At 37.8% G+C, this 24,733-nt stretch overlaps 1 protein-coding gene across 1 annotated transcript; it reads left to right on the forward strand.

The window, feature by feature from the left end:
- Positions 1-6,835: 6,835 nt before the first annotated feature.
- On the forward strand, positions 6,836-22,821 carry LOC306772745 (integrin alpha-L-like). Its single transcript, XM_079262347.1, has 26 exons — positions 6,836-6,954; positions 9,655-9,775; positions 10,020-10,111; positions 10,255-10,320; positions 10,439-10,522; positions 10,587-10,717; positions 10,809-10,951; positions 11,062-11,212; positions 12,176-12,314; positions 12,423-12,496; positions 13,285-13,402; positions 13,561-13,703; positions 14,012-14,158; positions 14,251-14,448; positions 14,985-15,115; positions 15,581-15,738; positions 15,820-15,944; positions 16,059-16,175; positions 16,548-16,618; positions 16,687-16,825; positions 19,914-20,012; positions 21,760-21,839; positions 21,946-22,015; positions 22,144-22,240; positions 22,402-22,560; positions 22,705-22,821. Exons 1-24 carry the CDS (start codon positions 6,897-6,899, stop codon positions 22,195-22,197), a joined length of 2,709 nt encoding a protein of 902 aa, XP_079118473.1. The 5' UTR covers positions 6,836-6,896; the 3' UTR covers positions 22,198-22,240; positions 22,402-22,560; positions 22,705-22,821.
- Positions 22,822-24,733: the final 1,912 nt, after the last annotated feature.

Raw genomic sequence — 24,733 nt, forward strand, 5'->3', positions numbered from 1 at the left:
CTTGACTTTCAGCTCGGTGTGAACAGATTTGACAGCTATGAGGAGGGAGAAACTCTGATCCACTCACAGAGACGATACTGAAACTGTCTGCATGACCTGAACTTTGAGCCCGAGTCAGAAACGACTTCATATGTGGAGGAGCAAAGTCCGGCTGCTATCTCACCATTTTAACATGCCTGGGCTGCTATCATTCTAGCTGATCAATGAGTGTGATGGTTCGCCCCTCAGACATGGCAAGTCCATTCATTTTAGTCATTTTAGTTTGAAATTAAATCATTTTAATCTCTTTGACAATAACCTCAGTTAAAGAAGCAAAAAAAGATTTGATCATATTTCTAATACTTTTTAATGCTATTTCTTTTCTCTTTCTCTTTTGTTTTTGACACTGTTTTCTTATGATCAGGCGTTTTATTGTGAATAACGTTGAATTTTGCTGAATTAATGACCTCGCCTTGCCAATAATAATAATACACAACTGTAAATGGGGAAATGTGAATCCAACAGGCACTGAAACATCAGGAAGGTTTTGATCAGTTCCTCTCCTTAAACTAACATGGAATGAATTTATGAGAATTAACTTTTAAAAATGTGTTTATTTATTTATTTATTTATTTATTTATTTATTTATTTATTTAAATAGGCACAGCAAGAATAACAATTCAGGGTATGGACCTTATAAAAGCATTTGCGAGATGGAGAAAGGGAGAGAAAAAGACAACAAATAAGAACAGAAAGGAGCAGGTATGTGTTTGGTTAGGACAAATGGCATGTGGGTGCATGTCATTTTTCTAATGGGTACAGTAGTGATGAAGAAGAATGAGAAATAGAGTATAATCACACATATACATGAAATATTAATACTAAAAATAATAACTGTAATTCTGACAATGATGGTTGCTGCACCCGCACCAGGCTCAGCAAGACACGCCGCCAATCTCCTGATCATTTTCACCCATCATCCATTTAATCCTCCAGCCATATAAACACCAGTTCTCCACTCATTCATTGTCGAACCTTATAACTGCTCGGATATTTTTTGGCTTGCTTTCTGGTTCTGATCCCTGCCTCGTCTCCCGGACTCCTCGGCTTGACATCCTGGTTTTGAACCCTTGAGCTGCTTCATCACCAGCTTGGTGAGCTCATCATTCCCTACCTGTTGAACTTGTTAAATCTCTTATCTGTCTTGAAGAGTCATTCGTTACAATGGTGATGCTAATAATCTAAAAAAAATATTTGAAGAAAAAAACAAATAAACAAACAAACATAAAAAGAAAACAAATAAAAATAATGAATGAAGTAGACTCAACCAGCCAATAGCCACCGCAGCAGACTGGTGTGGGAAGCTGGGATGGAAGTCACCATCCAATCAAGGTCCCCCGTCCTGCAGACCAAACCCTGCAGACCCTAGTGAGCTCTCTCTCTCTCTCTCTCTCTCTCAAAAAAACATTATAATGTCTGAATGTTATACAAGTTAGATGCCCTAAAATAAGTGTAGCACTGAAGGATTGGCTGGTAGGATCTGCATGCCGTAAGAGGAAAAGCCACCTCCTCATCCCTGCCTTACCCTGTTTTTTGAAACAATGAAGGAATTAAAAAAAAAAAAAAAAGAAGAAGAAAAACAGTGTCTAGAAATGAAAATATAGAACAACAAAGTTCTTGCCAACAGACTTAAATTCCCACACGTACCGGACATGGAATGATTATTTTACCTCCTGTTATGTGCAGAAACCAGAAAACATCCTGAATAACACACATTCTGCTCACCAGCAGTCTGAACTGTAGGTGGGTGATCACAGAGAGTTCAAACAAAAGACACAGCAGATCTGTATCCGCTGGTCATTCGTGCAGTGACTGCTGCAATGCAATCACTCCCTGCCTGACTTACTGTAAGAGGAAGTGAAAAGGAAAGTACACTCTCATTTACTTAAAAGGTTTTACAAAGACACAACAGGATATATTGATAAATAGGGTAAAACGTTACAATACTAGATACAAAATTTGCTTAGTTTATGGGAAACACCTCCGGAAACAAACCAGGAACTAAAAGTTACTCAACCAATACCCACTGGTGAACATACTTTACCTGCTGATTACCTACTGTCTTCATTTTGTCATCACTCTCAGGATAAATAAGGAAACAATCTTGGAAATTAACTGTAAGACTGGTAAATGTAATTACCTTTTGACTCAGTCCTAGAAAGGTACTTGATATGATGTGTTACTTCACATTAAGGTACATAAAATAGTAGGTAATCAGTAGGTAAAGATTAACTGACTATTCAGTAGTTATTGTTCAGTTTTTACTGATGACATACTGTCAGTTTCTGTGTTAACTGGCCATCACGTAATCATTGGTAACTCTCAGTTCTGCTAAATCGTACAAACTTATGTTTTATGTTAATGAGTAAGTACTGGTTAACTACCCATTAGTACTGATTCGTTCCTCTTTGTTTCCATTGATAAGTAACCAGTAGTACCCCAATAAGGCTTGGCTGTGTGTTCACCAGTATGTACTGTTTGGTTAACCATTATTCCTGCTTTGTTTCTGAGACGTCCCCTAGTAAATAAGCTAATTTTGAGTTAGACGTAGTCCCTCTGTGCAGTAGGTCTTGTACAGTCTTAAAATGTTCCAAAATAGGTACACATCATTAGATAAAGTATAAAAGCTACGTACAAATTACCAAAATGTTGTTCTGTTGCATCTGTTGCTGGTTCTTGCATCGGCTCTGTAAAAATATAGATAAAACCTAAAAATTGTGCAGAGAATGTTTTCTCCTTCTCAAGATAACAAGGACAAAAACAAAGTATCTTCTGGTCTGGTTATTTCATACCTCGTGAGAAACCTCCAGGAAGAGACTACTTTTGGCCCAGGGCAGTGTTGGTATTTTTATGTGCCTTACATAGATTTTAGGACTTTTTCGCTGCCTCACACAGCAGCTTCTTAACATCATCAATTCAGTTTTGTTGAGTCTTTTGTACCCGAAGAAAAATGAAAGTGTCAACTTTCCAATTCATGGCTGTATTTCCAAACAATTAAACAATAGTTCTCAGACAGATTGTCATTTTGTCGATGACACTTCAAAAAGTACAAATTTTGTGGAGTTGTGCTACCTCTAATTCAGTGGTTTTCAAACTTTTTCTGTAGGACCCCCTTTTTCATCAACAACAATAATGTCGAGCCCCCCCCCCCCCCCCCCCTTTCCCGTCACATGAACTGAAGAAACATACAAAGAAATGTATCTATGTTTTAGTGGCTGTGTTGTACATAACTATAAATAAAACCGTGTCAGTACTATTATCCATTCTTCTGCTTTAGTGTGAAACATTTTAAACCACAAATCTCTGCAGACTAAGTGTGTGGAGTTTTCTATGAGATGAAGGTGGCGAGTGTGCAGGTCAGCAAGGCAGCTCTCCATGCCAGACAATACTGGGCCAACTTCATCACCATTCCCCATGTGTGGTTCAGGATCTTCATCCTGTACTGTCCACTGTTTGAAAACAGATGTTTGGGCCTCTCTCTCTTGGATTTCTCAGTTGTTGGTCTACTGTCTCTGTACTCTCTATAACAGTCTTGGGAGGAGCTTACTTGGCACAGACAGTGAGGAAATTCCTCCCAATCTGTTGCAGTTGCTAAAGCCTCTTTTCTTTAGAGTCTAAACTAATCATCAGGTAGTCGATTTCTCTCCCATGTGGCAGTGAGCAAAGGCTGACATACCTCAGCTGCAAGCTCTGGGTCTGCTTTAATCAGGTCTACATTGATATTGTCCTGTCCAGGAGTTTTTCCATTCTTTAGGGTCTTGATAAATGTATGATTTCTTCCTTCCCTGGTGCTGGGATCTAAATTGGTTACTGCTTCTTCTGTCTGTGAGTGGTGGTCTGTTGTGAATTTTTCTGATTTTATTACAAGACAATTCAAAGTCCATCCATCCATCCATCCATCCATCCATCCATCCATCCATTCATTTATTTATTTATTTATTTTCTTAACCGCCTAGTCCAATCCAGGGTGTTGGAAACATGGAGCCTATCATTGGCAAGAGGCACATTTCAAAGTGCTTTAAATCAAATGATAAAATCATTACAAAGCTGTGTATTTCTTCTATTTCTGAATGAGAGCAAAGATGAGCTGAAATCTACTTTAATTACAATCCACAACCATCACTCTATGCAATCCAAAGAGGGTGTTTTTTTAATGAGAGTGTTATTGAAATTCAACATCAAATTGTGATAATGAAAGGTGGTACCAGATTATTTTCCTGATTAGTATTTTGTTTATGTAAATTATGTTTATGAAATCTTTAACTTTTGACTGTTTTGCAATGCAATATACTCACAACACATAGTTTTGTGCACTTGTAAGCACTTTGAATTGTTTTGAACCTGAAATGTGCTATATAAATAAATTTGTTTTGCCTAGACATGTGAAATGTTCAACCACATGAAACATGCACACAAGTTTGTTTAATGATTTATTCTCTGCTGCATGGATACAGCACAAAACATGCTGGCATCCAACAAAATAGTGTTAAAACAACATGGAAAAGTAAACTTTGCCAAATGACTAACACCTACATGAGCATTCAGCTCCACCAAAACCAGTCATTTTCCTTGTCATTCTGTCTGGTATTTTTGTTCCTGAAGTGCAACATTTCTTTGATGGTTTAGTAACTGTGCTGCTCTGGTCCACTTCCTCCTCTATCTGTGAATAATCCTGTGAAAACTCCAACAGAAGCAGCTGCTAAACTTTCTGAAGGCTGAGTGGAGGAGAAGCTGCATATAGCTTTGGTAAACTCCCTTCACTTTACCCAGCTGTGGGGAAGCAGACACAGGACTCTGTCAGAAGCAGAAAAGCTGTATCGTGTTTATTGCAAAAGCTTGTAGCAAAACATTCACTGCTAAACAGATAGTTTTTTTCACAGCCAACTATCTCTGCACCCAACCATAGACATAATATACATAAACGTGTCATTATGTGGCGGAGCGCAATCCTGTCATGATTTCTGCTCTGCCCTAAACAAACTGCACTCTTCCCCTGCCTAATTGTTGATTATTCTCACCTGTCCTGCCCCCTACTTAAACCAATAACCCCTGGCTGTAGCCTGGAGAGTGGGGCAGGGCTGGATATTCGGTGGGGTTGGATGTCCAATGGGTGTGGTTAAATGTCAAATAGGTTATGGTTAGGGTTAATCCAATCAAAATGTTGAGGGGGGGTTGGACGTCCAACCTCACCCAATATCCAGCCCCTCCTCATTCTCCAAGCTGCAGCCAAGACTCTCTCGCTCAAACAGCTGCCGCACAGTTGCTCAGTGTGAGATCATCTGTCTTTTCCACAGCCTTCAAGCGTTGTTCATGTGCCTGACTCTGAGAGAAACCCAGGTCTTGACCCTGCCTGTCCCCTACCACAGAGATTGTTTTTCCTGCTCTAGAGGACCTCTCTGAGACTATATACCCCCCCCATCTTCTGGTAAACATTCATTTTTTTGGCCTCTCCATTATCACCTCACCCTTGTTGTTGTTTCACCTCTGTCTTGTGTTTCAGATCTCCTGATGATTAGACTGAGACCACCTCCAACATAACCTTTAGTTCAATAAATCTGTTTAACCTCCCTTGTTGGCTGAGTTCTGGGTTCTGGCTTCTTAAACCTCGCTGCCATATTGGATGGGTCTCCTCTCTCTACATCAGCACTAGAACCAATCGAGCGAAGAAATATGCCTCTATATTTGCAACCTACAGTTATAATAACCAGTGCAGTATTCGAAGCAGATCACATGAAATTACCTTTCAAAAGTAAAATTTTAAAAATGATGGGTTTGAACATTTGTCATCTATACTATCAATATAACATCTATATTATCAATTAAATGCTAAAAGCAGGAGAAAAAACTACAGGGAGTTATGATTGTAATTTGGTATTCACCTTCTCCAGTAGAATAAAATTAACTTTTGGGTGCATGCGGGACCCATCCCAGGCATCAGCTGCGCTGATATCAGCTCCAACAGGTAGCCTCAGTCTGAGGAGTCTACATGTCTGAGGTCCTGATCTTTTTTCATCAATACAAGCAAACCTGCAGGTTTCCCATGGATCCCTGATCATACATGCACCTGAATCAAAAGACCAAACGATTGTGCAGAACTTTAGGCTGTTGGAGCAGGGATACATGGAAACTGGCCCATGAGGACAGACTTTTGACACCCCTGATATGAACCAAACCTATCAGATTTAAATGGTTATATTTACCTGATTTCATGATTTTGATGGTCTAACGCAAAATTAAAACCATAAACATTTATGGTTTTAAATCAAATACCGTAGATTATATAAACAGCCCATTTAATTTTAGCCAACGTCAAATCTGTCAATTATCTTCATTATTTCAACATTTAGTTACAGTTTGCTCTTTGAAACTAAATGATAAAGAACGTAAATATTGACAAAATAATCCAAACAATGTCTTGATATTGGTAAAATATGTAGGCTTATGTTTGAACGTGTAAACCTAAATACTTCAGAGATGATTCAAAACAACATTTAAAGTCGTACAAAGACATATTTTTGCAGTAACCACACAGGTGGATGTATGGACAGGCTATTTGAACGTTTTTAAAATAATGCGTCATTATTTCAATCCAGTTTTGTCCAGTTGTTTTATCCGGTGGATACAATTATTGCTTGCTCGAGCAAGATGTGCGCGTTCCCGAAGGGCGGAGATTTGATGGACCATCACTTTTTGGCATGACATCGGACCTCTCACTATAAAACACGTCGTTGCACCTCACTTAACCGCTTTTCTGGTTAAACTGCGGTGTTGTTTCTACTCCACCTCAAGTTAACATCGATTTTTAAAGTCGGCAGCAGTCAAAAGGAGCGCATACAGGCTTTAACACCCTGAAATGCATGATGGAGGGCAGAAATGCGTTAACAACAGTGTGGTGTTTCGTCTCTATGGTTACAGGTAAGCACATATCCTTGATGAAGTTTTAGTTTTAATACGTGAATAAAGAGGATCACATTAATAGTAGAAATGTATGCTGCTTATTTCCATTAAGTACACAACTCATAAAACGTTACATTATTCTACTGAATAGAAAATAGTTAGATTATGATGATTATATCATGAATGTAGGACATTTATGGTGGATCATACGCACATAAAATCATGCAAACATGAAGCTAACAACAGTGGTGGTGGGTATATCATAACGTAGAATATCAATGCCTTAATAGTCTGTCAATGATATTGTTATAGAACTGCATCTTCAACAAAAAGTAGCCTTGTTGATGTTGTGCATTCAATGGTTTAGAGAAACATAAAGGTATTTTAAATTCTTTTCTTTTATTTCTTCTTTATTTGTTCAGGATTTTGTTCTAAATGAATCAATAATTATATTCAGTTTTGTCCATTAAAAATGTCCTTATGTCCAAAGTTTTGAAAATGGGATACACTGAAAAAAGTTGCACCAAAGTAAATCTTTGGATTATCTTTGCTGAAAAGAGTCCAAGCAGATAAAGCTTGCAGACAGTCCCGAGGTGAGTCGACATTAACCATGTCTAAGTTGTTTGAGTTTGCTACTTACTTTAATTATGGGTGCCTCATGCTTAATGAGCTTGGCTCACTCAGACATACCATCCTATTGTTATCTTTACACCTCGTGTTTTACTCATGACTTGCTTCTGGTAGTCTGTTAAAATAGATGCTAATTGACTTGGCAGCTGCAGGAGTAAATTAAGTTAATACTATACATTAACTGGAAAATGTGTGATGAACTCATGAAGAAGAAGACAGTTAGGAGTCTCTGTGCGAGCTCTGAGACTGTTCTCTTCCCCTTTGCAAAGGTTACACTGAGTTCTAAGTCCGTGTCTCTTTCTTTATTTTACACATCACAGAGGTTTTAAACCTGACAGCTTCTACTGAACAGCAAAGGAAAGACACAGCAACGTTATGCAGTTCATCAGGCACTTACGGTCATGGTTTAGAATAATGAAATATGTCATCGTACTTTGGTACGTTTTGTTAAGAAATAGCCTCTCGTTGGCCAGTTCTCCACAAGATATTTTGCATTGGAAATTAGGAAACACACCCTCATGTATTAAGTGTAAATATTAATTTACAAGTTGAGAAATGTACAATGCAGATCCTAGTTCAGAGTTCCTCTCCCTATTGCAGACAGAAGTGGGTCAGCTCAGGCAGTCTGAAGTCTATACCCTGTCTACATGTCCCTTAAACCCTTTTATGGAATGAGCAAAAATATCGGTAGATCTGTGCTTCTCTCACCCTGCAGCTCTCTCCATCTCTGCAGCTGGTTTACCTAAGAACAAAGGACGGAAGGAAGTGAGGAAGTAGAGGGGGGGAACTGATAGGCAATAGCATGAATTAAACTGTGTGTCGCCGGAGCTTCACAATCTTCAGATAGAAGTGTGTGGAGCTGATTGAGGTGAAAAAGATTTCTTTTCTTTTTTTTTAATCAGTTTAATTAAAAAGCTAAGCATTTCCATCATATCTCAGTTTGTACTTTCCAGGAATTTGCATCTTTCACTGTGAAGAGACTTGAATTAAGTTCACAAATACATGTCACACATGTATATAGAGAAACTGATTAATACAAGAATACAAATGAGTAAATATGAATAAAACAGAGTAAATATCAAGAATATATTCCTTCAGTTTGCACAACAGGAAAGTAGCTAACTTACTAGTCTAATAATACTGAAGCAAACAGTTTGTTAAATTCCAACAAGCAAGTTCTTTGCCAAGGTCAACTCACAACCACTCCTGAAAAGTTACATTGTCTGGTTTCTGAAAAAGGCAGCCCCCTGGCAGCGCCATCATGCATTAAGTACTGGGTATTTACCCAAGAAGTCATTCATTTTTCTCACATAAGGCTAATGTTTAGATCAAAAGCTACATGCTATCCCTTGAAGAAAAAGTAGAAATCTTATATAGGCTATTATGAATTGGCTTTCATTATGTTTTTTTTTTTTCCTGTCTGTAAAGCGTCTTGAGAGGGCATTGTCGTGATTTGACACTATATAAATAAAGTTGAATTGAATTGAAACTGTGAGGAGAGTCACGGACATCTCCAGCTATAGAGGTGGACACGGATGAGGTTTTAGCATCTCCGCTACACCTGTGGGAGACACACAGATCTGGGACATCTCAGACCTCAGCTGCTGAGGGACACTAGTCTGAACATGAACCGATGTTGAGCTGGAATTTGTTTGAAAGGATGTGTTCAATATTGGGTTTTGTGTAAGAACAGGACAGAAAAAGGAAGTATAATATAAAATATACTGATTTAATTTTATCAATAGTAATTAAAATAGTTCGGTCCACAAACCTAACACTGCTTTAGTGGTTACTATAAGTGTTTTTATTTGCCAAAATTAACATGTACTGCATTACTGGCTATGAAGGGCACAACAATACTTTCTTTGTAGAGTGATATTGCAGCCCACATATATAGGATAAGCTATAAAGGATAAATAAAACCAAAAAAAAGTTTTGTATTCACTGTGCACCATTATAAAGAACTTACCTAAAGCTCATATTTAGTGGTTTCTTTCATACTTATAATTGCTTCTATGATTGCTTTAGATAAGTATTTTCTTTATTTAAACAACAGTTTACACAACATGTAATCATTTATTTTTTCAGCTGTTACTCCAGGTTCTTTGGCTTTCAACATTGACACAACAAATACCAAAATCTATTCTGGTGAAAACAACGACGTCTTTGGATACAAAGTACTTCAGTTAAATTCCACTTGGAACAAAAGGTGTGTTTACTCTGTGGTTTAGTCTAAATTCATGATCGCTGTACCTGCAGAAATGTTTTCCCCTGATAGAGGATTATTTTTTCGGTAGAAACTTCTGAAGCAAGTTGGAATTTAGAAAGTGTAAATGCACACTGTTCCGAACTTATGACAATATCTTACTTATGACAATAAATATACTTCCCTTTTTTATTAAAACTGAGTTGCTGAATCCAGACTGGCCATTAAATGTTACTGTTTTCCACAGGATAGTCATCACTGCACCTCTGCGGCTCAATGGATCAGGAAGAATATCCAAATATGATCAAGAGCAAACCATGAAATGGTTCAGTCCAAAAGGTATAAACTCATGTAACACATTAAATAAATCAGTTAAAAAAGAATAAAAAGCAACGATTGACAATATAAAATACAAATGAAACATTTCATAATGTTGCAGTAAAGATTTGTGTGTTTTTATCACACTCATGTTGTTGTTGTAGACAACTCTCAGACAAGCTCAACAGTTCAACACCTCGGCTTTTCAATCGCTGCAGACCCGACAGGCTGTAAGACAAACACAATTTGTGACTTTTCCGACCAAGATATAAATACAGGATGCTCATGATTCTGTTACTTTACGTGTTCTGTTTTACGTTTGCAGTCCAAGTCTTGTCCGTGCATGTCATTACAACATGTACCTGAACAGTTTGTGTTATAAAATCACAGATGAACTTCAGCAAATCTCCTCTTTTAAACCGGCTTTTCAAGGTAAAAATAAATTAATTTATTCCCTCATCTATTATTCTTAAATAATTCTTACTCTATTTTTCAGAATGCACAAAAAAGCAAGTGGATATCGTCTTTCTAATTGATGGATCACAGAGCATGACCACAGATGAGTTTAATGAAAATAAAAGCTTCATTAAGACAATAATGGACGAGCTTAAAAACACATCAATCAAGGTTACTTTTCTACTGTAGCACTGATTCATTTTAACTTAGATGACTCACTATGTATTGTAATCATTGTTGTAATAGTATTATTATCCTTTAGTTTGCAGCAGTTCAGTTCTCCACTGATACAAGAAAAGTTTTTGACTTCAATGACTTCATGAATGGTACTGCTCATGAAAAACTTCATCTGGAACGTCAAATGAAGAGTCTCACCAACACATACAGAGCCCTCAGATTTGTAATGTAAGTTCATCTGACTGCATACGGCTGGGAGATTGTGAACAAGTAGTCAAAGTCTGCATTTGGATGAAGTTTTGTTAATACTAAGCTTCACTAATGCCATGTCTATTTAGGGATCAACTATTCGAAATCCCAGCTGCAGGCACCTCTGCTGATGCAACTAAAGTTCTGATAATAGTCACGGATGGAGATCCCAGTGAACCAGAGGATAAAAGGATTATTAAAAGATATAATGAGCAAAACATCATTCGGTTTGTCATTCTGGTAAGTCTGTAGCTCTGTCGTGAGTTTTTCTATTTTTCTGGTTAACCATTTACGTTTGAATAAAAATCGTCTTGTTTAATGATAATTATATAATCAGTTTTTTTGAAGGCTGCACGGTGGCGCAGTGGTTAGCACTGTGGCCTCACAGCAAGAAGGTCGCTGGTTTGATCCTTGGCTGGTTTGGTCAGTGGCCTTTCTGTGTAGAGTTTGCATGTTCTCCCCGTGTATGCATGGGTTCTCTCCGGGTACTCCGGCTTCCTCCCACCATCCAAAGACATGCACGTTAGGTTAATTGGTCACTCTAAATTGCCCCTAGGAGTGAGTGTGAGCATGAGTGTGGTTGTTCGTCTCTCTGTGTGTGGCCCTGCGATGGACTGGCGAGCTGTCCAGGGTGTACCCTGCCTGTCGCCCAAAGCCGGCTGGGATAGGCTCCAACTTCCCCGCGACCCTGAATTGGAATAAGCGGTTTGGAAAATGAATGAATGAATGAATGAGTTTCTTTGATACATCACCTGAACATGATCTGGTGGAATGAAAAAGAATATCAGTCCTTGCATTTTGGTCCGCTGCAACAATGTAGAACAATGTCCAAAGTGAAAGAACTGTCTCAAGCTAAAATGTTGAGCTGAAATGTAAACATGCCATGTCCTCTCAAATCATTCTGGCTAACCATCATCACCATCAGTGCATATCTGCACTTCTCCATTCAGGGTTGGTAAAACAATAATTTGGCCAACCCTTAAAAAATACAAATAATAAATTTATCAGAAATACAAACATGCAAGTGCATCCAGAGTTTCAATCTGATTATAAAGAAACTAAAACGTCAAGTTGCAAGCTTTGCTGGCAAACCAGTTTAATGGGGTAACTTTTTTACTCACCAGACTTTGCTTTCACGCTGCACTTTACTTTGGACCAAACCAATTAGAATTTAATGATTTCATGTATATTTCATGGTTCCAGGTTGAAAAACTAGGTCCGGTGAGAAAGTTTGGAGGCATCCCTTCAGAAATCAGTAACAAGACCATCTTCAAAATCGCAAGTTATGATCAACTTGCGGGAAAACTGGAAACTTTTCAAGAACAGATTGTTAAAATACAAGGTGATTTTTTAAAATAATATTATTTTAGATCATTATTGTTTATAAAAATGTTTTCCAGGTGTAGCCTTGCAGTAGTTGCACTGATAGCTATTTATGTCTTGTATTTAGATTACAAAGTGGCCTGGGCAGGAGAGATGACCTCAGAAATGTTCCAAAGTGGATTCAGAGCTGCCTTTTACAAGGTGAATGACACAATCTAAATACACTGCTTGTAGAGGAAAGAGCTGCCTGCTGCAGTGCCTGTTAAAAAGGGTTAGAGACGACTCATCCTGTCCGCAAACCAGCAAATGCAAAAAGGACATTAAAGCATTGATATCTGTGTTAATTCATATATAACAGGATATAAAATTGTAGTATTGACCAGTATCTGAGAATTGTTTTTGGCTGCACTATGACACACTTGCTGTAACTTAAGTCATGGCCAACTAATCACATCTGAATCTATCTATCTATCTATCTATCTATCTATCTATCTATCTATCTATCTATCTATCTATCTATCTATCTATCTATCTATCTATCTATCTGTCTGTCTGTATCTATATACATATACACACACACACACACACACACATATATATATATATATATATATGTATATATATATATATATATATATATATATATATATATATATATATATATATATATATATATATATATATATATATATATATATATATATATATATATATAAAATATATATATATATATTGGTAGCCCAGGTAAGCCTGTGCCCATATGAACAAAAAGTCAGTGGCAGAGAGAGTATACATATTTGTATACATACAAATATGCAAATAGTTGAGACATTTACAACTCAGTTATGTGAACAATTAGTTTTCTGTTAACGTGCTTCCTTCCTCCTGCTGTACATCCTGTCTCCAGGTGAACATGTCACATCCATAATGTTATTTAAAGCATTTGTCGATTCAGTATCTGTAATCTAACCAGACCTTCTTGTTAGCAGAACAACTTGATTGTGGTTTCTGTGGGATCAAATAACTGCCGTGGTTTTATCCAAGAGCATCAAGGTCAAAATGACACGCAGATTTTAGATCTGATGGGCCACATGGATTCCCACATGGGTAAATTAATTTTCTGCTTCTTAATTAAATTGATTCTAAGTAATCTACCTCCACCAATTTGAAATCTAAAAGTCGGATTAACATCCTCTCTTAGGTTTTTGTCTATTATTTCATATGTGATGTGAACATTTATGTTGAGTGGAAAAAAACTGTTGCAGGATACTCTATATCTGCTGGAATGAAAAATGGTGTTCCCCTATATTTCACGAGTGCTCCACGTTTGAATCAAATAGGAACGGTCAGTTTTTTCAAACAGACTGGGAATAACTGGACAGAGACCCAAATTATACGTGCAAACCAGGTTGGTAACTGTTTTGGGTGTTAAATCAGTTTAATTATATTGATTTAAAGCAGAATTTTATGCTGTGTGTATGTGTTAATCTTAACTTGTTGCTGAAAAGATATTATTTGCTGCAATTTAATAAGTCCATATCCTAATTGTTCACCTTAATTTCATTGTGCACAATGACGATAAAATATCTTGATATTGATCTAATGTTGAGAATTTTTATTCAAGTTTTAAATGCAAACTAAGTCAGAGACCTGCTTGTATTTTTGTTTTGAAGAGTCATGATCTTCCTCAATAAAGTTTATCCTTCACTTTTTCAGACTGGTTCCTACTTTGGTGCAGAGCTGTGCTCTGTAGACGTCAACTCAGATGGTGATACTGACTTCCTGCTTGTTGGAGCTCCAATGTTTTACCAGCCTCATGAAGAGAAAAGGGGAGGAGTCTACATCTACTCACTGAATGATGAGGTGGGGTGTCATGAAGGGCTTGGATATAAAATGCCATTTCTGCACACTGTACATTTGATTAATCAGTTAGATAACATCTTTATTTCTTGTAGGAGCTGTTGCAGCATCAGTTTATTGTGACAGCCCCATCTATGGGTAGATTTGGCACCACTATATCCAGTATCGCAGATCTGAATGGGGATGCACTCCGAGAAGTAGCCGTTGGAGCCCCTCTGGAGGACGATAACAGTGGGGCTGTGTACGTCTACCTTGGAGACAGAAATAAGGGAATTCACTGCACTTTCAGCCAGGTATATTGAAATGTTCCAAGGCTAATTCGTGATTATTTTGTACAGGATTATATACAGTAACAAAATGATAAATTGTTCTTTAAATTACTGAGACAAAAACTATTAAAAATGTAGGAAAATAATCAAAAGCAAACAAACAAAAACTTTCACCAATGAACTTTGGCCTTGTAGACTAATACTCAGGGAATTTCTTCCTCTTGTAAGGAAGGAAATATTCTGGTCTTATTTTCCTTTAGTAAAACACTATGCAGATATTTTGTTGTGACCATTGATGACCTGCAAGATATTTACTGCAAACTACAACTTACATTTCATGTACAACTTTGCCGGTACAGTCAATGAAACCAATGAACACAATGAGGGTATTTCTCCATGCAAAGGATTGTGCACTTCCACTGCAGAAAGCAGACAATACAAAACAAGGAGCTCACTAAAATCTAAAACGTTAAAGCTTAATCTACATCGTATTTTCCATTACATTTCTAATAAGCACATTGAAATTTCAGTTTCATATATCAAATGTTTTGTGATTCCAGAGAATTTCAGGACAGAAAATTAAACCTGGAATTAGATTCTTTGGACAAGCTATCAATGAACATATCGACTTTGGAGAGGATGGACTCCCAGATATTCTGGTTGGATCACAGGGTGCGGCTATATTCTTCAGGTACAGATGATGAAAACCTTATATATAGCCATGAGAAAAAAATTCAAGACATAATACACAATGATCTGATCTTCATAAGGATGTAAAATTGTGTGAGTACAATGTCATATCAACATTACATGGTAAATCACATTTGACTCATTTTCATAGATGGATATTGCAGGTTTTCCGGAAAAAGTCTGAGCAGTTTGGACTTTTTCTACAGCCGATCTTCACAATGGGGCATTCCAGTGCTCCCATGGTTTCTATGGTTTTTCAGCAAACACAAAACACCAGTGACACCAGATAGATTTGTAATGCACATATTTCTAAGGCAAGAACAGATCATATTCTCCCATACATCTGTGGGAAAAATTCAGCCTGGTGGGGGAAGTTAAATCATTTTTAGGTGCAATGTTAACTTTCTGCTACACATCAGCAAATAAGTTTGTAACACTCAAAGTGTTTTTAATCAATGTCTTTCAGGTCCAAACCCGTCTTTAATGTCAAGGCTCGCATGTCATTTTATCCTGAAGTGATAAGTATTGGTAAAACCGACTGCCTGCTCAGCAGAGATGAAAATTTACAGATGGTAAACTTAACAACCTGTTTTGAAATGGTTGAGGCAACACAAAGCAAAGCAGGTGGGACTTCCCATTAATGTGATATTCAATAATAGCAGCTGTCAGCGTGTCTTTTTTAAATCCAGTTCTATGCATTTGCAGGGGCAGTGAGCGCTGGACTGACCATCTCGTGCACGTTCAACATTGATCCGATGAGAATGATACATCGCGGTTTCTTCAGTATGACTGATAAGAAAGCCAGGACTTTAACAACTTCCTATAAGCTGGTCGACAAAGACACGTTTCAACTTTTCCATCTTTATGCCAGTATGAAGATTAATTAGATTGATCAGCTTCGTGTTTCGGCTTCTTGTCACATTAATCTTCTTATGATTTTGCAGAAACTTGAACAAGACTTATCATCACCCATCATTATCCTGTTAAACTTTTCCCAAGATGACAGTGAGAATGCGAGTGCCATGTTGAACACTGACAGCACAAGACAGGCCATTGTTGAGGTTTGTGGCGTGACTGCAGATAAAAAGTTGGTCAGATGAATGGTCCATGTTGGTCTACACCACAAATAAACACTATTTCCCTGTTTAGTAATGACATTCAATCCTACAATGGTGATATCTCAGCTTTTATAAAAGTACATAAATCAATAACTTTTATATAAAATGAAGACACATTATTGGCTGCTTTGTTACATGTTACTGGGGTACAGCAGATCAATCGTGAAGCACATGCCACAGGAGACAAAGTTCCTAACACATCCATGTGTTGGACCAGTACTAGAAAGAGAAATTTAAATAATTTGTTTAGTTTTAGTGTTAATTTTCTGTGCACTTTTAAAACAAGATTACAGAAACATGCGTCTTTCCCCACAGGTTCCTTTTGAAAAACATTACAGAAAAAGAAACACCTGTGTTGCAGAACTTGCAGTGGATTTTAGTTTCATGTAAGTATGTGACATAAAGCACCTGCATTGCTGAAATTAAACAGAATATAACTAGTTCTCTCTCCTAGGTCTCCAGTGTTATTGACTACAGATAAATATTTCAACATATCAATAAAACTGGAAAATCACGGTGACGACTCATATAAAACCACCCTAACAATGCATCCTCCTCCAGGCCTCTCCTTCTCAATGATGACCCTGACAGAGGTAATTTTAACATTGATCTCTTTTATATGTCTGTCTCTAATCTACATGTCATGTTACTTTAATCTTGTAGACAAGTACTGCAGGACATTGCCACAACTCTATAATTCTACTCAGTACACCCTCGTTCAGACTTTGTCTTCAAAAAGAAATCTTCTTAAACTCCATGGTTTTTTGGATTACTTATAGCCATCCGCTAAGATGATTATTTCTCATCTACTGATGAAACTAATAAAACCATTCGAGTTGTAAATGCAAATATGAATATGCTTTCATTTAGTTACACTTTACAACCCACCGGACCTAAGTGCTTTACAAAAGATCAAGCAACAATTTTAAAACGCACCAGAAAACAAATACATCATTAAAGGTAAGATAAATAATAAAAGCACTAAAAAGTAAAAAAACAAAAAAAAAAACAAAAAAAAACAGAAGTCTCACCACACTATTGAGTGTTAAAAGCCATCCTGAATAAATTAGTTTTAGTTTAGACTTGAAGAAGCCCAGGTCCATGATGAGACATATGTCAGTAAAGAGTTTATTCCAGAGTAAAGGTACGGTGACTGAGAAGGCTCAGTCCCACCATTGTTTAAATTTGGACTTCCAGCAATAGCTAGTTAGACCAGGGATCTCCAACTCTGGTCCATGAGGACCGGTTTCCTGCAGGTTTTCCTGCTGGAACACACCAGACTCAAACTCAGACAAACTCTGCACATGTTTGCTCAATACACATAGATTTGAATCAGGTGTAATGCAGCGAGGATACTTGGAAAACCTGCAGGACACCGGTCCTCGAGGACCAGGATTGGGAATCCCTGAGTTAGATGACCTCAGTGATGTGCTCACCTCTCTTAGTGCTAGTTAAAAGCTGGGCAGCTGCATTTTGCACCAGCTGAAGGTGGCTGAGGGGAGACTGAAATAGACCAACATAGAGTGCATTACAGTAATGTAATCTTGAGATAATTAGACCATGGATAGTTATTTTAGGGTAGTGACGGCTCAGAAACATTTTAACTTTGGCTAGAAGATGTATCTAAAAAAACCCTTATCTTGACTGTGTGGTGCATAAAAGTTATTCAGTTGAAATCACTTGAAGTCAGACGGCATAAAAACAGTGTAAGGAACTTGGAGTGTTAGAAAGCTGGCTGCTGGCCGCTAAGACAATCCAATATCATGAGCAGAGTGGGAAGGCTGTCTGGGAGAAGAGTGTATTTTCAATGTTATGTTTGAATGTGTGTGTTTGGGAGAAACAGGAAAAGGAGGTGTATTGGACTATGTAAAATGGTCAGATCCTGTGTGAATTTACAACCCAGGCTGCAGCCTGGAGAATGGGGCGGGGCTGGATGTTGGGCGGAGTTGGATGTCAAATGAGCGTGGTTAGACAGACAATGGGTGTTAGGGTTAGGGTTAGCAATGGCCCCCAATCAAAATGTTGAAGGGCCGAGGTTGGACATCCAGCCCCGCCTCATTCTCCAGTCTGCTGCTAAGACCCTCTCGTGTGAGTCAGGGCTTTTGCTCGGCTCTCTGCAACTTACTTTGCCACTTTATGTAAATAAATATACTTTAATGTATCAGATTGGACTCTCCGCTTCATTCAAGAGGTTTGTAAGTGAGTGTGACAGGTTTTCTCCTGCTTTTCCAAGGTTTGTTCTGGGTGCGGAGTCACTCTCTGGATACCTCCACTCATACGCGCCTTCCTGATTCAGAGGAATTAAAAAATTCTTTGACGACTGCATTATTGATTTGTCAGATTTCTTGGAATTTAAAAAAATCACTTTAAATTCCTTGCAGTAAGAGTTGGTGTTGAAGGCAAGGTGGCAAATCCATTTTATCCAGTGTTGCCAAACAATACATTCAGTTTTGTCCTCATTTAGGTGGAGAAAATTTGGGGCTAACCACTGCTGAATATCGGCAATGCAGTCACATAAAGAGCTCTGAGCATTACTGGGCTTCAATGGCAGATAGATTCATAAACCATCTGCGTAACAATGAAAAGCAAAACAAAGCAAAGATCAACAGCAAACCATGTTTAACTTCACAAAGCCAGAGGATTTCATCAAAACAAAACATCAAGCAATAAAAACACAAACCTAAATTCAGATGAAACCCACGGACCATGACCCTCATTTCTTTATAAGCTGTCAGAATAAAAGGAAATGATGTCGGTATTAACTTGTGCATGTGTGATTAATTTAAACATATGCAAACATCAACTGAAATACACTCCATCAGGTGTAAACAGATATATATATATATATATATATATATATATATATATATATATATATATATATATATATACACAAACTACAACACAAATAGGCTTCAGTCAGTAGTAGATGAATCAACTGAAGGTCCAAACGCATCTTTCTGGTCCTGTTTCTGGCCTGCTGGATTTGTTAAAGACATCATTTCTCCTCCGTACTCTTTCTGTCCAGTTTCTTTACTACACCACGTGCTGAGATATGAGGACTGTTTATAGATGCTGCAACTAAGAAAATTGGAACAAAACAGGAGATTTTTAACAGGCAATTAAACTGCTATTAGAAATTATTTCATCGCTTTATTCAGGGACATTGTTCTACTTCAATGATTCATCAGTCAGTTTTACTTTGCTTCGGACACAAAAGCCGTATTTACCTGAGTTGCTCCGATTTGACCAACTCAGATCAACTTGATTTAAAAATATTTAAAGAAAAAAACCTTTAGAAATGTAATCTTTATTACTCAAGATTACTAAAAAAATAGTCTGGCTGTCTGGAAGTTCATATATAAAGAACTAATGCTGAATCAAAACATTTGCACAGACCTGTAATACTTCTGTAACTAACTTATCTTTAACCTTATTTTGCAGCTTCATTATTTGTAATTGCCCAAAACTCACTCAGTGTATTTTATTTTTGTTTACAATATTGTCTTTTGTGTCCACAAAATGCTAGAATACAAAACAACAAACATGGTTTGTGACACAGATTAAATTAGTTTAAAAAAAACCCAAAACTTTTATTGAAAATATGGCAAAGTCTTGCATGAAATAGACCAATCATCAGCTACAACCATCACAAATCTTTATTTAAACTTGTTCCAACAGGCCACACGACCAATACTCTACAGCTGCCATGAGCTAGAGGGTATGTTTGGCAAAATCGTTTGTGGTATCAGCTTTCCTGTTTATTACAGCAATTTCTCGGTGAGTCAAACAACAATCTCCTCACAGAAGTTAGGTTTTCATATGAAGAACCAGCTCTCTAGGAGTTTCACTTTAGCAAATATACAGTGAGGCAAATAAGTATCTGAACACCCTGGGATTTTGCAAGTTCTCCCACTTAGAAATCATGGAGGGGGGTGGGATTTTTGTCTTAAGTGCATGTCCACTGTGGGAGACATAATCTAAAACAATCTGGAAAACACACAGTATGATTATTTAAATATTTTATTTGTATGTTACCACTGCAAATAAGTATTTGAACACCTGAGAAAATGAATGTTAATATTTGGTACAGTAGCCTTTGTTTGCAATTAAAGAGGTCAAATTTTTTTTCGTAGTTCTTCACCAGGTTTGGACACACTGCAGGAGGGATTTTGGCTGATTCCTCCACACAGATTTTCTCTAGATCAGTCAGGTTTCTGGGCTGTTGCTGAGAAACACAGAGTTTGAGCTCCCTTTTCTATTGGGTTTAGGTCTGGAGACTGGCTAGGCCTCTCCAGACCTTGATGTGCTTCTTACGGAGCCACTCCTTGGTTATCCTGGCAGTGTGCTTTGGGTCATTGTCATGCGGGAAGACCAAGCGACTTCCCATCTTCAAATTTTTTAACTGAGGGAAGGAGGTTGTTCTCCCAAATTTTGTAATACATGTCCCCGGTCATCCTCTCCTTAATACTGTGCAGTCGTCCTGTCCCATGTGCAGAAAAACACCCCCAAAGCATGGTTCTACCACCCCCATGCTTCACAGTAGGGATGGTGCTCTTGGGATTGTACTCATCATTCTTCTTCCTCCAAACACGGCAAGTGGAATTAAGACCAAAGACTTCTATTTTGGTCTCATCTGATCGCATGACTTTCTCCCATGACTTCTCTGCATCATCCAAATGGTCACTGGGTGACTTAAGACGGGTCTGGACATGTGCTGCTTTAGTCAGGGGAACCTTCGGTGCCATGCATGATTTTAACCATGACGTCTTAGTGTATTTCTAACAGTAACCTTGGAAACGGTGGTCCCAGCTCTTCTCAGATTATCGACCAGCTCCTCCTGTGTAGTTCTGGGCTGATTCCTCACCTTTCTTAGGATCATTGAGACCCTATGAGGTGAGATCTTGCATGGAGACCCGGTCCGAGGGAGACTGACAGTCATGTTTAGCTGCTTCCATTTTCTAATAATCGCTCCAACAGTGGATCTTTATTTTACTAAGCTGCTTGACATTTTCCCCATATTCTTTTTCAGCCTTGTGGAGGTCTACAATTTTGTCCCTGTTGTCTTTGGACAGCACTATGGTCTTGGGCATGTTAGTAGTTGGAGTCATACTGGTTGTATGGTGTGGACAGGTGTCTTTATGCAGCTAACCACCTCAAACAGGCGCTTCTAATTTAGGATAATAAGTGGAGTAGAGGTGGACTTTTTAAAAGGTGGACTAACAGGTCTCTGAGGGTCAGAATCTAGCTGATAGACAGGTGTTCAAATACTGTTTTGCAGCGGTAACATACAAATAAACTATTTAAAAAATCATACAATGTGATTTCCTGATTTTCTTTTAGATTATGTCTCTCATAGTGGACCTAAGATGAAAATTTCAGACTCCTCCATGATTTCTAAGTGGAAGAACTTGCAAAATCACAGGGTGTTCAGATACTTATTTGCCTGACTGTAGTAACTTCTACCATGTATTTTCTCTTTTCTGCCTGAATCTAATATCACATTATTTTCTCTTTATAAATTAAGGCTATATTTAAAGCTTCTTTTGACATCATGAATGACTTCAAGTGGAACGACACAATGTCCCTGACCATTGCTGCACAAAGGTAACGAGGGGTTACTTAAACAACTCAACACAGAATAAAGACAAAGATGTTCTTTCAAATTGTTTATCATGGTTAATTATTTACAAAAATTATCTTATATTCTCAGTGACAATTCAGACCCCAACAGCAACAGTTCGCTCACCAAAACTATCCCAGTACAGTATGGAACCCAAATGGTATTATCAATGTCTTAACTTCTGAAAAATCATATTTGACTATTTCCTGAATATAATTAATCATTATGAAAATTATGTCTGTATCATAATATTCATCTTAGACTGTCATTACTTTTCTCTGCTGACAGACTGAAGCTCAAGACATCAAGACTTCTGGATCAGCGACTGATCATTTTGATTGAAGCCGTGCTGGGCTTGTTGTTTCTGATCATAATCACAGTCATGGTTAGGGCGAGTTTCACAAAATTCTGCATAAAATACAAGTTAAAGACTTAAATTTTCATATTCAGAGCTGTGTCCCTACAGCCACAACCTGAATTATTCCAATACTATGAAATGTTTGATTGGGGATTATGTCTAATGAATGTTTTCTCGTCTCTTACAAGTTGGCTTCCAAGAGGAAAACGTCGAAGTATGACGTGCTACAGAAGACTGTAGGTGAAACCCCGACCCTACTAAATCATGGAAAAACACATAACTATGAATAAAACATTGTGCTTTTGGAGTTGTAGCCGCATAACAACTTTATGATATGAATTAAAAAGGTAAAACAGAATTTTATTTTAAATAATGTTTGCGTTTGTTTTCATCAACATTGTTTAAGAGCACTGATATTTTTTTTTGTAATGTAAAAGATGAACCCCAGGTCAATAAACAAAGGAGCTTATGATGCCTTTTTTTTCTTGCAGATTAGATACTTTGGGAGAGCATTACTTATTAGTAATGCTTTGCTTTCCGGTCTTCCCAAAAGGAGTATTTCATTCATTCATTGTACAAACCATTTAGTCCAAAAGCTGAGGCGTATCTCAGCAATAACCTGGGGAGAGGCAGGGTACATCCAGGACATGTCTCCAGTCCATCACAGGGCCACACAGAGACAAACAACCATGCTCACACTCACTACGAAGCACAATAAAGTAACCAGTTAACCTAGCATGCATGTCTTTAGACTTTGGGAGGAAGCCAGAGTACCCAGAGAGAACTCACGCATACACGGGGAGAACATGCAAACTCCACACAGAAAGGCCCAAAAAGAGTCTTTCTCTTATACAATTACTCCAGATCTCAGCAACACGAGTTCTGACGAGGACCAGAGGGAAGGGATTTCTTAAATGTGTTCTCTTATCTTCTGTTCTTATTGTTTTTCTGCTGATTTTTTATTTGGTTTTTAACATTTTCATACTTCTAAACTGCAGTGTTTTCCTCATGGGGATCCTCAACACCAGGGGCTTTGCCTGCCTGGTCTGCAGGGTTGTTGCTATGGGCAACCCCATGGCTGTGGCGTGGACTCCAGGCTTCCCAGGTCTTGGCTGTTCCTGTGGTGATGCCTTCTTTGGCAGTGGGTGGGCTTGCTCCTGGTGTGAGTGGATCCCCAACATTTTGTTTCCTCACACAGTGTCATTGTCTTCTATGAAAACTGTTATATGTACATCCAGTTAAGACACAGTAGAAATTAATGTCTGTTTAGAATAAAAGGTGTGGAGTGGGGAGAAGGGTCGGGGATGCAGGGTTGTGCTTGCATAGCATGTGTGAAGGAGATTGTGTGGTTGGTGTTTTTTTTAAATAATACTTTGGTGTGGAAAGGCTTTATTTTGATAAGCAGAAATCAATTTTATTATGTAAAGCACTGTGTGTTGGTGGTTGCATGAAAAGTGTTTTATAAATAAAGTTTCGAAGTCTCTGCAGCAGTTCAAGTGTTGAAGAAGACGGTAGTAAGGATAGTTCCTTAAGGGGTTCCTGCTTCTCATCACAATCTCTGTTTCCATTTGTTTCTGCTTTTCACTCAGTATAGCCTTGTTGTTCCCCATGAAACGGAGGAACTATTCTCAAGTCATGTTTCATTTTCAATTTGTGCTAAATTCATCTGTAAAGTTAGAGCTGCAGAAGGCAACACATGAAGTAGTGAAGATGAGGGAATTAATAAAAAGATGTCACCCTGCATAAAACAACTTGATCGGGGGATCAACACAGGTCAAGAGGAAAAGAGGAAAAATGTGAGGCATCCCAGTGCTCCTTAGATTTACAGCTAAATATCAAATTTAGCATCTGACTGATGCTATAAATGATATTTCTCAATGAGCCAGTAAACTCTCATTTAAATAATGGTAGTCGTCATGATGCATTTGCCCAGGGTTGACAGAGGCCAGGATCATCACTGAAGACACGACACAGGCCCTGCGTGAGATCTGAATAAATTCCCAGACTTATAATCAGATACACAGACGATATTGTCTAATATCGTTTAGTGTCAATATTACTTTCTCCATCAGTCATCTGCATCATTAAGTTGAACTGACATTGTACATGTGCAGTTTGTAGTCTATATGGATAATCCTGTGATACTGTGGTGGATGTTTTCACTAGATGGCGCTGTTGTCTTGTTCTTTACAGTGGACAACACAGGTTTCATGTAGCTTAGCTGTTTCTACGTGTATCTGAAATGAAACAAAGTTTTTATTTCTAATCATAATATTCAACATGAGACAAAAAATCTCTTAGCTATTTTATTATTCAAGTGAATCATACATTGTTACATATTTGTAAATGCCAAAAGGGTGTAGTTAAAATTGCCCGAAAGTACTTCTGACATATTTTGGGTAGTTCTATTTACTTCATTTCAGCTGGTGATGACATTTGTGTGAATTACCACTTATATTTATTTAGGTTACAAGTTATTTACAAGTTATATGTACTTATATGTATATGTAGAGGTCACGA

Source organism: Telmatherina bonti (assembly GCF_933228915.1).
Source record: "Telmatherina bonti genome assembly, chromosome: 3".
NCBI lineage: Eukaryota > Metazoa > Chordata > Actinopteri > Atheriniformes > Telmatherinidae > Telmatherina > Telmatherina bonti.